This window comes from Heterodontus francisci, chromosome 7, assembly GCF_036365525.1.
Source record: "Heterodontus francisci isolate sHetFra1 chromosome 7, sHetFra1.hap1, whole genome shotgun sequence".
NCBI lineage: Eukaryota > Metazoa > Chordata > Chondrichthyes > Heterodontiformes > Heterodontidae > Heterodontus > Heterodontus francisci.
The window spans coordinates 75,377,929-75,393,254 of record NC_090377.1 but is presented as its reverse complement, the minus strand read 5'-3'; the positions used below and the strand labels follow the sequence as shown (position 1 = coordinate 75,393,254).

At 42.6% G+C, this 15,326-nt stretch overlaps 1 protein-coding gene across 2 annotated transcripts in view; it reads right to left on the bottom strand.

Moving 5' to 3' along the window:
• scrn3 (secernin 3) overlaps positions 1-15,326 on the bottom strand; it is a 39,036-nt gene that overhangs the window by 8,278 nt on the left and 15,432 nt on the right. For both annotated transcript variants that reach the window (XM_068035451.1, XM_068035450.1), the window contains 3 exons: positions 14,781-14,980; positions 13,574-13,786; positions 3,570-3,732 (listed from right to left, as the gene is read on the bottom strand). In XM_068035451.1, the coding sequence (XP_067891552.1) occupies positions 3,570-3,732; positions 13,574-13,786; positions 14,781-14,980 (576 nt within the window). The remainder of the gene's footprint in view (positions 1-3,569; positions 3,733-13,573; positions 13,787-14,780; positions 14,981-15,326) is intronic.

Here is a 15,326-nt window from a genome sequence, read left to right as displayed (position 1 = left end):
CCGGCGGAACGCAAACTGAACGTCACTGAGGTTATTGCTAAGCAAGTGCCGCTTGATAGCACTGTTGATGACACCTTCCATCACTTTGCTGATGATTGAGAGTAGACTGATGGGCCATAATTGGCCGGGTTGGACTTGTCCTGACTTTTGTGTACAGGACATATCTGGACAATGTTCCACACTGCTGGGTAGATGCCAGTGTTGTAGCTGTACTGGAACAGCTTGGCTAGGAGCGTGGCAACTTCTGGAGCACATATCTTCAGTACTATTACCGGAATATTGTCAGGACCCATAACCTTTGCAGTATCCAGTACCTTCAGTCGTTTCTTGATATCACGCGGAATGAATCGAATTGGCTGAAGATTGGCATCTGTGATGCTGGGGACCTCAGGATGAGGCAGAGATGGATCATCAATGCAGCACTTCTGACTGCAGGTTGTTACAAATGCTTCAGTCTTATCTTTTATCAAATGCTTTCTGGAAGACCACATACATAACATCTATGGACATTCTGCTGCATTTACTTAAGTCAGCTCTTTAAAAAATTCTATTAGGTTCATCAGGCATGATCTACCCTTTACAAATCCATGTTGGCTCACTGATCAGTCGAAAATCTTCCAAGGTGTTTATCCTCAATTATAAATTCTAGTAAGTTCCTGACAACATATATTTGATATATATTTATAGATAATAATATCTATAATACCCTGAAATAAAACAAGAAATGTTGGAAATACTCAGCAGGTCTAGCAGCATCTGTGGAGAGAGAAGCAGAGTTCTTCTGAAGAAGGGTCACTGACCTGAAACGCTAACTCTGCTTCTCTCTCCACAGATGCTGCCAGACCTGCTGAGTATTTACAGCATTTCTTGTTTTTATTTCCGATTTCCAGCATCCACAGTATTTTGCTTTTATTCTATAATACCCTGGTTTTACTCTCTAATTTTCCAATCTAAAGGAACGGTTCCTGAATTGAGAGAACTTTGGAAGATCATATTTAGGCATCTGCAATGTTCTCACCTACTTCCCTTAAACCCTTGGATTGAAAACCATATGATCCTGGGGATTTGTCACTCTTTGGTGCCATTATTTTCTTCATTACTGTTAATTTGTTTAAATTAATTTAGATGAGTACTGTCACTGATTCAAAATTAATTTCCTTGGGGTGTCCAGCATGTCCTCTACTGTAAATATTAATAATGTAATTACTTAACATGTCCACCATTTCCTTATTTCATTTATAATATCACTATTATCTCACTTTAAAGGGTCCTCATTACTTTTAACCATCCCTTTTTTTGTAATATAATTGTAAAAATTTTTGATGCTGATTTTGATATCCCTTGCTAGTTTCTTTTCATATTTTTTGTAGCTCTGTTTTGTCCCCATTTGGTGTTCTTTGTATCTCTCTCATTGGCCAGGATGTTTTTTTTTTGCATTCTTGTATGCTTTTTCTTTTAGTTTTATGTTGTCCCTTACCACTTTTACCATCCATGGCTGTTTTATTTGGCAAATAGAAATCTTGCCTCTTTGGGGTATAAACTGGATCTGTATCACATAAAATTCTATTTTAAACACCTCCATTGATCTTCTGTTGTTTTACCCATTAACATATTTATATAGCACCTGTAGCATAGTAAAATGTCCCCAGGTGCTTTCCTCCTTGTGAGGAAATAGCAGAGGCGAAAAGCAAGATCTCTTTGGTGTCAAGGTGCTTCTGAGATGATGCACCTTGTGATGGAAGATTTGAGTGTTGTCAGTCTCTTTATGGCAGACCCAAGCCAGGCGGGTTCACAGTGCTCTGGGATGCTGTGATCATGGCCAGTCAGCCTGGCTCATTGTCTGCAGGTCCAGTACTGCATGATTTTAAATTGCATAGCTTTTAACCAGTAAAACGTCAGCAGTATCTCCAATCACAATTATTTGCAGGAAAACTCTTAGTTGTTAAAAGTAATACAGCGCCCCTGATTATTTCTGTGGCCTCAGATTATTTTTGTGGAATTCAGAACCAAAAGAGGCAGAGAGCATGACTCAGTTGCCAAATAAGTACTTTGCATCTGTCTTCAGTAGAGAAGGGGATGCTGCCCATATAGCAGCAAAGGAGGAGACAGTAGTGATAATGGATAGGATAAACATAAAGAGGATGCAAGTAAAAGGTTGGCAGTCCTCAAAGTAGAAAAGTAACCTGGTCCAGTTGGGAGGCATCCTAAGTTACTGAGGGAAGTATGGGTGGAAATTGCGGAGGCTCTGGCCACAATCTTCCAATCCTCCTTGGATATGCAGTTAGTGCCAGAGGACTGGAGGATTGCAAATGTTACACCCTGTTTAAAAAAGGGATAGACCTGGCGACTGCAGGCCAGTCAGCCTAATGTTGGTGTTGAGAAAACATTTAGAAACAATAATCCAGAACAAAATTAATTGGCATTTGGAAAAGTAGGGGCCAATAAATTAAAGTCAACACGGATTTGTTAAAGGCAAATTATGTTTGACTAACCTGATTGATTTCTTTGATGAAGTAGTGGAGAGGTTTGATGAGGGTAGTGCACCCTGGTGTGTAGATGGACGTTCAAAAGGCATTTGACGAAGTACCACATAATTGACTTGTTAGCAAAATTAAAGCTCACAGGATTTAAGGGATAAGGATTCCTGTACTACCTGCGTCTTCCTCCTACTCTGTCTGGCGGTCAACCACTCCCTCAAATCCTGCACCTGCTGTGGCAGAAAGGTGACCACCTCGTTTATGTACGATCTGAAATTCTCAGATTCCTGGATGCACTACAATGCAGCCAGCCAATCCTCAAGCTCCGAAACCTGGAGCTGGAGTTTGAGTAATTGGCAGCACTTCTTGCACAGGTGGTTACCCAGGACTGATGATGTATCCTGGAGTTCCCACATAGAAGAGGATGCGTACGCAACTGGACATCGCTGGCCTGCTATAATAGTTAATCCACTGATCTCTAAAGCACTGAAGCCTGATCACTAGAACACTTAACTCAGACGTCTAAGACACTGATCTATTAAACTCTTAAGAAACTGACCACAAAAAGACTGAGATACTAAAACAGTAAAAAAAAATTAACTAAAAATATTGGAATTGATATCTATCAATCTAAAATGCAATAGTAATGAATGCTAATATCAAATGAATTACACAACAGTTAAAAAAACAACTTAATGAAACAAACTACCAATTACCTGATACCCACCAATCCACTCTTCATAGCAGTGGTATTACTCTTGAATTTCTCTCAGTGTTTCACATTCAGCTCACACTCTGACTCTGACTTATCCTAAGGTTCACTTTCTCTGCTCTCACTGACTCCCTGCTACTGGTTCTCCCGCTTTTACCTGCTGGCCTCTTGCACTACTTTCCCTCTACTCACTTTAACTCTTAACTTTCAGGGGGTTTTTTTCTTTCAGACTGTATGGATTTGATTTTTGCAACTTTTTTGAAAAAAGGTTTCTATTTCAAATGACTTAAATTTTGCTTAATTAGTAGATAACACGTGTTAACACTAAAGAATAAAACAAAATGAATGCTTTGTACAATAGAAGTTTACATGCTCTTTACCTCTCAGGATAAGGAGTTCCTGTAAAGAAATGAATGCAATGCAGGTTGTGGTCCGTGGGTAGAATGGAGGCCATGCTCCCTGTCGTCATAAAACCACCCTCCATATTAATACCACTCTCTTTGTCCCGTAGAATATCCATCATGGTTTCAATTGTAATATTTCCTATTATAAAGTATGAACAGAATATAAACTTAACTTTCCTGTTCATAATCAAAAAAGTAATGATAAAAGCAGAACAATTTATATTTATATAACGCCTTTAACATAATAAAATGCCCCAAGGCACATCATAGGAGCATTATAAAGCAAAATTAGACACTGAGCCACATAGAGATATTAGGGCTGATGGCCAAAATTTTGGTCAAAGAGGTAGATTTTAAGGCCATGGAGGGATTTGAAAACAAGGATGAATATTTTATAATTGAGGCATTGCTTGACCAGGAGCTAATGTAAATCAGTGAGCACAGGGGTGATAAGTGAACAGGACCTGGTGAGGTTTAGGACATGGGCAGCAGAGTTTAGGATGACCTCAAGTTTATGGAGGATAGAATGTGGGAGGCCAGCCAGGGGTGCATTCAAAAAGTCGTTTAGAGGTAATAAAAGCATGAATGAGGGTTTCGGCAGCAGATGAGCTGAGGCAGGGGAGAAGTTGGGCGATTTTACAGAAGTGAAAATAGGTGATCTTCGTGATGATAAGAGGATGCATTTGGAGGTTCATCTCAAACTCAAATGTGACACCAAGACTGTGCAAAGTTTGGTTCAGTCTCAGACTGTTGCCAGGGAGAGAATCACAGAATTGTTACAGCAACAGAAGGAGGCCATTCGGCCCATCGTGTCTGCAATGACTCTCCGAAAGAGCAGTTTACCTAGTGCCACTCCCCAGCCTTCTCCCCGTAACCCTGCACATTCTTCCTTTTCGGATAACAATCAATTCCCTCTTGAATGCCTTGATTGAACCTGCCTCCACCATACTCTCAGGCAGTCTATTCATGTTTATAACCACTCGCTGCGTAAAAAGTTTTTCCTTATGCCGCTGTTGCTTCTTTTGCCAATTACCTTAAATCTGTGCCCTCTTGTTCTTGATCCCTCCACCAATGGGAACAGTTATTCCCTATCTGCCCTGTCCAGACCCCTCATAATTTTGAATATCTCGGCCAAATCTCCCCTCAACCTTCTCTTCTCCAAAGAAAACTGTCTCTAAATTATCCAGTAACTGAAGTTCCTCATCCCTGGGAACATTCTCATGAACCTTTTCTGTACTCTCTCTCCAATGCCTTCACATCTTTCCTAAAGTGTGGCACCCAGAACTGAACACAATACTCCAGTTGAGGCTGAACCAGTGTTCTATACAAATTTAACATTTGAAGTCTAGGATGTCGTATGCTTTATGAACAGCTCTGTCAACCTGTCCTGCCACCTCAGCTCCTGCACCCCCCTTTACAATTGCACCCTTTATTTTATATTCTCTCTCCGCATTCTTCCCACCAAAATGAATCACTTCACACTTCTCTGCATTAAACTTTATCTCCCATTTGTCCACCCATTCCACCAACCTGTCTATGCCCTTTTGAAGTTCTACACTATTCTGCTCACAGTTCACAATGTTTCCAAGTTTTGTATCATCTGCAAATTTTGAAACTGTGACCTGCACACCAAAGTCCAGGTCATTAATATGCATCAGGAACAGCAAGGGTCCTAACACTGACCCTTGGGAAACTCCACTACAAATCTTCCCCCATTCCGAAAAACATCCATTAACCACTACTCTCTGTTTCCTGGCATTCAGGCAATTTCATATCCATGTTGCTACTATCCCTTTTATTTCATGAACTATAACTTTGCTCACAAGTCTATTGTGAGGTACTTTATCAAGTGCTTTTTGGAAGTCCAGGTACACCACTTCAATAGCATTACCCTGATTAACCTTTTCTGTTACCTCATGAGAAAACTCCAGCAAGTTAGTTAACCATGATTTGCCCGTCACAAATTTGTGCTGTCTTTCCCTAATTAACCTGCATTTGCCCGTGATAATTAATTTTGTCCCGAATTATCATTTCTAGAAGCTTCCCCACCACCGAGGTTAAACTGTAGATAACATGTGGTTGCTGGGCTTATCTTTACACCCTTTTTGAACAAGGGTGTAACATTTGCAATTCTCCTAATCCTCTGGCACCACCCCTGAATCTAAGGAAGACCAGAAAATTATGGTTAGTGCCTCCGCAATTTCCACTCTCACTTCCCTCAGTATCCTTGGATGCATCTCATCTGGTCATGGTGCCTTATCAACTTTAAGTAAACTAGTCTATCCAATACCTCCTCCTTATCAAGTTTAAACCATTCAAGTGTCTGAATTACCTCCTCTTTCACCATGACCTGCACAGCATCATCTTCCTTGGTAAAGACAGATGCAAAATATCCATTTAATGCCTCAGCCATGCACCCTGCCTCAATGTGTAAATCCCCTTTTTGGTCCTGAATCAGCCCCACTCCTCCTTTCACCACCCGTTTACTAGTAATATGCCCAGAGAAGACTTGGATTCCTTTTTATATTCGCTGCCAGTCTCTTCTCATATTCTCTCTCTTTGTTTCTCACTTCTGCTCTGAACCTTCTATATGCCGCCTGGTTCTTGGTTGTGTTATCTACCTGACATCTGTCATAAGCCCACTTTTTCTTCTTCATCTTAATCTCTATCTCTTGCGTCATCCAGGGAGCTCTGCATTTGTTTGCCCTACCTTTCCCCTTTCTGGGAATATACCTTGACTGTGCCCGAACTATCTCCTCTTTAAAGGCAGCTCATTGCTCAGTTACCATTATGCCTGCCAACCTATGTTTCCAATTTATCTGGGTCAGATCCATTCTTACCTCATTGAAATTGGCTTTTCACCAGTTCAACATTCTTACTCTAGATTTTTCCTTATCCTTTTCCATAGCAAATTTAAACCTTATAATACAGTGATCACTGTCCTCTAAATGTTTTCCTGACACTTGATCCACTTGGCCCACCCCATTCCCAAGAACCAGGGTCTCGCAATGCCTCCTTTCTTGTTGGACTGGAAACATACTGCTGTATTAAATTCCCCTAAACACACTCGAGGAACTCTTGCCCCTCTCTGCCCGTTACACTACTACTATCCCGGTCTATCAGCCCGACATCAGGTTTCATGACGGGGGAAGAGCACCGGAGAATTGGAGCGGAAGCGGCTGCCATGGAGCCTGATGCCAGGATTGCCAGGCCCAATCTTTCCAGCGGCGGCGAGGCTCCGTGGTGGCACCTCCGCCGCTCTGTGATGAGACCCGACTTCACATATTTAAAATATCTCTCTGCATAAATTTAAATTTAATTCCCCATGATCTTACATTCAGTTCCCAATCTTGAGCATGTCTTCACTTTCCCATCTAGGAGAAGCTGGCATGACCGAGGTGCAGAAGGGGTCATCTCTGCAGAATCTGTATGGGAAGGGGTGGGGGGGAGGGAGGGGGCGGTGGGGGGAAGGGGGTAACCCTACATGATTTAGTGTATAGAGGGGGGCGAAGGGGGCAACTCTGCATGGTTTACTGCATAGGAGGGGAAGGGGGCAACTCTGCATGATTTAATGTATGGGGGGGGGAAGGGCGTAACTCTGCATGATTTGGTGTATGGGGGAGTGGCAACTCTGCATGATTTAGTGTATAGGGAAGGGGGCAACTCTGCATTATTTAGCGTATAACTAAACTCTGCATTATGCTGCACTGTGTGCAGGGCTGGCAGCCTTTTAAAAATGGTGCCAACATCTGCTCCTGCATCAGGTGACGCCGTGAACAGCGTCGCCAATGCCGCCTCCGCCATATGATTGGGAGCAGTGGCAGGACTACAAGATCCAGCCCTATATTCGGAAAATTAAAGTCCCCTATTAGAACCACTCTATAATTCTTGCACTTCTCTGTAATTTCCTTGCAAATATTTTCCTCTACATCTTTCCCACTGGTTGGTGGCCTATATAATACATTGAGCAATGTAATTGCACTTTTTTTATTCCTCAGCTCCAGCCAAATAGATACTGTCCTTGACCCTTCTGAGACATCCTCTCTCATGAGCAGTGCAATGTTCTCCTTAATCAATGTGGACCATGACTGCTGGCTGTCCACCCTTCCCCCTCAGGGTGCCCTGCAGCCAGTACATCCTTGGCCCTGGCACCAGGGAGGCAACACACTATCCTGGATTCACCTCTGCAACCGTAGAAATGCCTGTCTATTCCCCTATCGAATCTCTTATCACTACTGCTCTTCTAGTCTTTTTTGTGCCCCCCCCACCCCCACACCAGTGCAGCTGAGTCAGCCATAGTTCAATGGCCCTGGTTCTGGCTGTACTCCCCAGAGGAACCATCACTTTCCTCAGTATTCAGAACTGAATACGGGTTGGAGAGTGAGACACATGCAGGTAGTGCATGAATTTCCTGACTGTTTCTTCTTTGCTGCCTGGTGGTTACCTATTCCCTCTCTTTGTGCATGGACTTAAGCTGGGGATGACCACATCTCTAAATGTGCGATCCACGAAGCTCTCAACCTCAGGGATGTGCCACAGTGATGCCAACTGTTCTTCAAGTTCTGAAACCTAGAGCTCGATCAGCTGCAGCTGACAACATTTCCTGTACATATGGTTATCCAGGACACAGCAAGTGTCCTGGAGTTCCCACACAGGATGTACACTCGAGAGGCTGGAGGAGCTCCACCATTGCTCTATCTTAGATAATAAACATTGCATCTACGAATAAACCTTGCTACTACAAATAACTCTTGCTACTACTAATAGTCGAAGAACTCGGTGCGCCCCTACCCAAGCTGTTCCAGTACAGCTACAACACTGACATCTACCCTGCAATGTGGAACATTGCCCAGGTATGTCCTGTACACAAAGTGCAGGACAAGTAAAACCTGGCCAATTGCCACGCCATCAGTCTACTCTCAATTGATGGAAGGTGTCATCAACAGTGCTATCAAGTGGCACTTGCTTAGCAATAACCTGCTCAGTGATGCTCAGTTTGGGTTCCTCCAGGACCACTCAGCTTCTGACCTCATTACAGCCTTGGTTCAAACATGGACAAAAGAGCTGAACTCAAAAGGTGAGGTGAGAGTGACTGTCCTTGACATCAAGGCAGCATTTGACCGAGTGTGGCATCAAGGAGCCCTAGCAAAACTGGAATCAATGCGAATCGGGGGAAAACTCTCTGCCTAGCACATAGGAAGATGGTTGTGGTTATTGGAGGTCAATCATCTCAGCTCCGGGACATCACTGCAGGAGTTCCTCAGGATACTGTCCTAGGCCCAACCATCTTCAGCTGCTTCATCAATGACCTTCCTTCAATCACAAGGTCAGAAGTGGGATATTCACTGATGATTGCACAATGTTGAGCACCATTCGCGACTCCTCAGAATTTGAAGCAGTCCATGCAGAAATGCAACAAGACTTGGATAATATCCAGGCTTGGGCTGATAAGTGGCAAGTAACATTCATGCCACACAAGTACCAAGCAATGACCATCTCCAACAAGAGAGAATTTACCCATCTCCCCTTGGCATTCAATGACATTACGATCACTGAATCCCCCACTAGCAACATCGGGAGGGGGGTTACCATTGACCAGAAGCTGAACTGAAGTAGCCATATAAATACTGTGGATACAAGAGCAGGTCAGAGGCTAGGAATCCTGTGGTGAGTAACTCACCTCCTGTCTCCCCAAAGCCTATCCAGCATCTACAAGGCACAACTCAGGAGTGTGATGCAATACTGTCCACTTGCCTAGATGAGTGCAGCTCCAACAACACTCAAGAAGTTCTACACTATCCAGGACAAAGCAGCCTGCTTGACTGGCACCCCATCGACAAAATTCACTCCCTCCACCACCAACGCACAGTGGCAGCAGTGTGTACCATCTACAAGATGCACTGCAACAACTTACCAAAGCTCCTTAGACAGCACCTTCCAAACCTGTGACCTCTACCACCTAGAAGGACAAGGGCAGCAGATGCATGGGAACACCACCACCTGCAAGTTCCCCTCCAAGCCACACACCATCCTGACTTGGAACTATATCACTGTCACTGGGTCAAAATCCTGGAACTAACTTCCTAACAGCACTGTGAGTGTACCTACCCCACATGGACTGCAGCGGTTCAAGAAGGCAGCTCACCACCACCTTCTCAAGGGCAATGAGGGATGGGCAATAAATGCTGGCCTAGCCAGCAATGCCCACATCCTATGAATGATTAAAAAAACTAAGAGGGAGCTAAAAACATGGTGTTTTAAAATTAAACCCTGTTATGGTAAGACCAGGTGAAGGCTGAAAGGGAATCCCAGACTCCTTTCTTACTGGGTCATAACAAAGGGTTACAGGATAGTGCAGAAAATGGTGTTGAAGTAGAAGATCAACCATGATCTCATTGAATGGCAGAGTGCGTTTGAAGGACTGAATGGCCTACTCCTGCTCCTATTTACTATGTTCACTAAGGAAGAGGATGCTGACAAAATATCAGTAGAGGTAATAGATGACATTGGCACAGACAACAATTTATGCATAGAAAATTGAACAAGGTTCCACAAATGGCAATGACACATAAACCAAATCATTTGAGTTAGTGATGTTGGGTGAGGGATAAATATTTGCCATGACACTAGGGACAATTATTCTGTCCTTTTAAAAATAATGTCATGGGATCTTCTACATCCACCTGTGAGGGCAGACAGTGTTGTGGGACAGCCTTAAGAGCGGACCACCTTAAGGAGCTGTAAGTGAAGATCACCGGAGGAAATGATGTTGTGTCACATATGACCAGGCAGTTGTGAGTGGAGCCTGACAGAGCAAGAGTAAAATAAAACCAACATTTACTGTGGATATTACTTTCAGTCCTGTGAGTCTTACAATAGATCATATACTAAAGGAACAAGTAATATTATATGGTGGTGGTGACTGGAGATATATTTATCTGAAGACCACCAAATACTACATGGTGACAATGTTTGGGATATATATGTTTTCTGAAGACCACCAAAAACTACATTGTGGCAATGCTGGATTTTTTCTAAAGAACATACCAAAAGCACTGTATATTTGTACATATGATTTCATCTTTGGAAAAATGGGGGATGTTGTGGGTCAACCTTAAGGAGCTGTAAGTGAAGATCACCGGAGGAAGAGATGTCGTGTCACATATGACCAGGCAGTTCTGGGTGGAGCCTGACAAGAGCAAGACACGTTTAGGTGACTCGTGCAGTAACTGTTTGTATGTATATGTATATATATAGATAGAATGTCTTTGCTCGAGTCGCTCTAAACAGGCTCCAGAAGCTGGCCAAGCGCGTCTACCCTGAGGCACAGTGTGGCTTTCATGCAGAGAGATCGGCCATTGACATGCTGTTCTCCCTTCGTCAGATACAGGAGAAATGCCGTGAACAACAGATGCCCCTCTACATTGCTTTCATTGATCTCACCAAAGCCTTTGACCTCGTCAGCAGATGTGGTCTCTTCAGACTACTAGAAAAGATTGGATGCCCACCAAAGCTACTAAGTATCATCACCTCATTCCATGACAATATGAAAGGCACAATTCAACATGGTGGCTCCTGATCAGAGCCCTTTTCTATCCTGAGTGGTGTGAAACAGGGCTGTGTTCTCGCACCCACACTTTTTGGGATTTTCTTCTCCCTGCTGCTTTCACATGCGTTCAAGTCCTCTGAAGAAGGAATTTTCCTCCACACAAGATCAGGGGGCAGGTTGTTCAACCTTGCCCGTCTAAGAGCGAAGTCCAAAGTACGGAAAGTCCTCATCAGGGAACTCCTCTTTGCTGACGATGCTGCTTTAACATCTCACACTGAAGAGTGCCTGCAGAGTCTCATCGACAGGTTTGCGGCTGCCTGCAATGAATTTGGCCTAACCATCAGCCTCAAGAAAACGAACATCATGGGACAGGACGTCAGAACTGCTCCTTCCATCAATATTGGCGACCACACTCTGGAAGTGGTTCAAGAGTTCACCTACCTAGGCTCAACTATCACCAGTAACCTGTCTCTCGATGCAGAAATCAACAAGCGCATGGGAAAGGCTATGTCCAGACTGGCCAAGAGAGTGTGGGAAAATGGCGCACTGACATGGAACACAAAAGTCCGAGTGTATCAGGCCTGTGTCCTCAGTACCTTGCTCTATGGCAGCGAGGCCAGGACAACGTATGTCAGCCAAGAGCGACGTCTCAATTCATTCCATCTTCGCTGCCTCCGGAGAATCCTTGGCATCAGGTGGCAGGACCGTATCTCCAACACAGAAGTCCTCGAGGCGGCCAACATCCCCAGCTTATACACACTACTGAGTCAGCGGCGCTTGAGATGGCTTGGCCATGTGAGCCGCATGGAAGATGGCAGGATCCCCAAAGACACATTGTACAGCGAGCTCACCACTGGTATCAGACCCACCGGCCATCCATGTCTCCACTTTAAAGACGTCTGCAAAGGCGACATGAAATCCTGTGACATTGATCACAAGTTGTGGGAGTCAGTTGCCAGCGTTCGCCAGAGCTGGCGGGCAGCCATAAAGATGGGGCTAAAGTGTGGCGAGTCGAAGAGACTTAGTAGTTGGCAGGAAAAAAGACAGAGGTGCAAGGGGAGAGCCAACTGTGTAACATCCCCGACAAACAAATTTCTCTGCAGCACCTGTGGAAGAGCCTGTCACTCTAGAATTGGCCTTTATAGCCACTCCAGGCGCTGCTTCACAAACCACTGACCACCTCCAGGCGCTTATCCATTGTCTCTCAAGATAAGGAGGCCAAAGAAGATATATATTATATATGTTTCAATTAAAGTATAATAAAGGCCATGTTTACTTTGGATATTACTTGCAGTCCTGTGAGTCTTACAGTAGGTTACACACCAAAGGAACAAGTACTATTACAAATGGGACCTCGGTTTAACGTCTCATCTGAAAGGCAGCATCCCTGACAGTGCAGCATTCCACTGAAGAGTCAGTCTAGATGCGCTCAAATTTCTGGAGTGAGACTAGAACCCGCAACCTTCTGACTCAGAGAAGCAACAGTGCTACCATTAAGTCAAGGCCGTCAGCTCAAAAAATATTTTTTGGTAATATAAAAACATAAAATTGCAGTAGTTCTGTTACACCAACCACCTTTGCATGAAGTTGATTATCGCTCTGCTCAACGAACATTATATGTAGTATACATATTTTATATGTACAGTTTTATATTTCACTTCAGATAATTGGTGCAACCTCTTTCTATGTACTGTTACAAAAAGAGGAAACACACAATTTGCTGGCCCACTCTAGAACAGTGTCTAAATCAACTTAAAAGCATAATCCCTTTGTACCCATTTTATCATCTAGGAGGGGAGTTTGCTCCTTTGGCAGCTTTCTGCTGCTTGCCTAACTCTGTGTCAGTGTTTCAATTTCTAAAAGCCTCTCCCACAATCTCCATAGATATCAAAAAGGATTTCCAATACCAAAGTGTGAAGTGTCCTTCTGAATAACCGGACCTTCATTATCCATTGTTTGGATGTGAGAGAACTTCCCTTCTCACACTGTTATTAGCATTCCTCTGATTACTACAAATCAGCATGGAAATGCTTTGGGAAGTTAATTCCTTCTGCTCAAAAAAAGTCTTAACATCGCTCATGTCCAAGTTTTTTCTGTGAACAAAATGACCAAACTGTGGCACCTAGTATTGTGAAATTTATACAATACACCTGTCATGTTGGAAAGGGTATACCTAATTTGTAAAGGCAAATTAAAATAAGCTCTTCTTTAGAACACAAAAAATTAAGTTCTATCTTTGTCGACTCTGTATTTGTCAAGTCAGAAAGAAAGTTTGGCAATGAAGTTACCTGGAAACAGTTTTGCCCTACAACTCAAAAGCTATGCTCTCTTTTATAAAATTTGAAGGCTGTTTGTTAAGAGAATATATTAAATCAACTAAACTATGTATGATTGACCTATTTCAAAGTTAATTTTCATTTTTGTTAATTACCTTTATGCTTATTCAGAAGCTGGAGGCCAGTACAATATCGGTTACCAGATTCATTCATTCTACCAGTGTCCTGATAGGAATACACAGCAGTGAAATTGAACTCTATTTTACCATCCCACCAGCCTCGACTCTTTGCATAACTCCTCATTTCTGGGTGTTCTTTATTAATCTTCGTTGTTATGGAAAGCTGGTTGGAAATATTTCGTACCCCTTCTATGTATAAGAACACAAAAGTCACAAATCATGCATATTATCATTTTTTTACTGGTACTGATTATTATCTTTTAATAACATACTAACAGCCTAGAAAAATGCGTCATAGTTAAAGTTACTTTGCAATGACTATTCTATAATTATGATCGTTGACCCAGTAATCAATAAATTACTACTATGACATCACAATATAGCCACCAACATTGGCAAATTTAGAGTTGCTGACTTAGCTTTTTTTGTGGTCTGGGGTTTTCTGCTTTCCTTCCATTGATTTCTGGGCAGCGGCAGAAAACTGGACAGGGATGTTTGCTGCCACATCCCCAATGAATGGTGTTACGGCCAGGTGCGAAACGTGTCTGAGGGTCCCTCTCAGCCTTAACCTGGTCTTACTGTAACAGGGTTTTATTTTTTAAACACACTGTGTTTTGAGCTCCCCTTTGGTGAATCCTTGTTCACCGCTTTCCAATTATAAGGCAAAGGAATGAGCCCCAACATACTTTCTTAGGTTTAAAGAAGTGTTACGACCAGGTGAGCAATGTGTCTAGGGGTTTCTTGCTGTCTTCACCTGGTCTTATTGTAACAGGGTTTAATTTTAAAACACACGAAAGTTCACAAAAAATAACTAATACATTTAACTTGGCATACTGATTCAAAACAGCTGTGAAGACAACTGGAGACATCAAGGGCAAATTCTATTCTGCTGCTAATAGCATTTTCAGTTTGGCTGGCAATTGATTTTTTTTTTCAAATTGTGAGATGAGTATTACCTTATTTAATGGCTCAGCTAAATATTTCTTCTGTTATTCCCCCTGAAGTAACATTTAACAAGGCTACTTTATTCTGAAGGTTGACATTTAAGTCATCTTTTAAGCATGTTACTATAAAAGCTATAAAGTGTTTTAGAGCCGAGTTCAGCAACTGTAGCTATTTCAGTCTCATTTTAGTAAGTAAATGCTTATTTCCATCATCAGATTGATAATATATCTGTACGCACCTTCAACTTTCTCTGCTGCCCAGTATTTACCAACAGTCTCTAAAATCCAGGCTTCCTTTTTGTCAGCAATTAGAAAGCTGTTGTGATAGGTAAATATGGCTTCATCTTCCATACAATTTCCACCCTGTCCATATTTCTCTAGCAGACCAGCAAGGATGTCAACTGCCTCCTCGGCTGTTTCAGATCGTTCAAGGCCAAGTCTAGAACAATGTACATAATGGAAATATAAATTATTTCCAAAGGATAAATTATGCTTGTAATAATATGTCCTAAAAATCCACTTATAATCATCTAATTCATGGTTTGCATTAATATTTTCAAGGTCACTCTTAATTTTGGGGCATTAAATGTGTAGCTGTAAGAATTTTAAAAGGTTGCAGACCACCCAAGATTTAAAGTTCAAAGATTTTCCATGAGTGCTTACAGAGACAGAGTTAGAGGTGAGAGCCATAAAACAGCAGGTGGCCTTCTTAGTTGGGAGTTGTAGCCATTAGTTCTGGAAGAAATTACTCTGTCATTGTTAGAAATATCAATTATTCAGGTGGG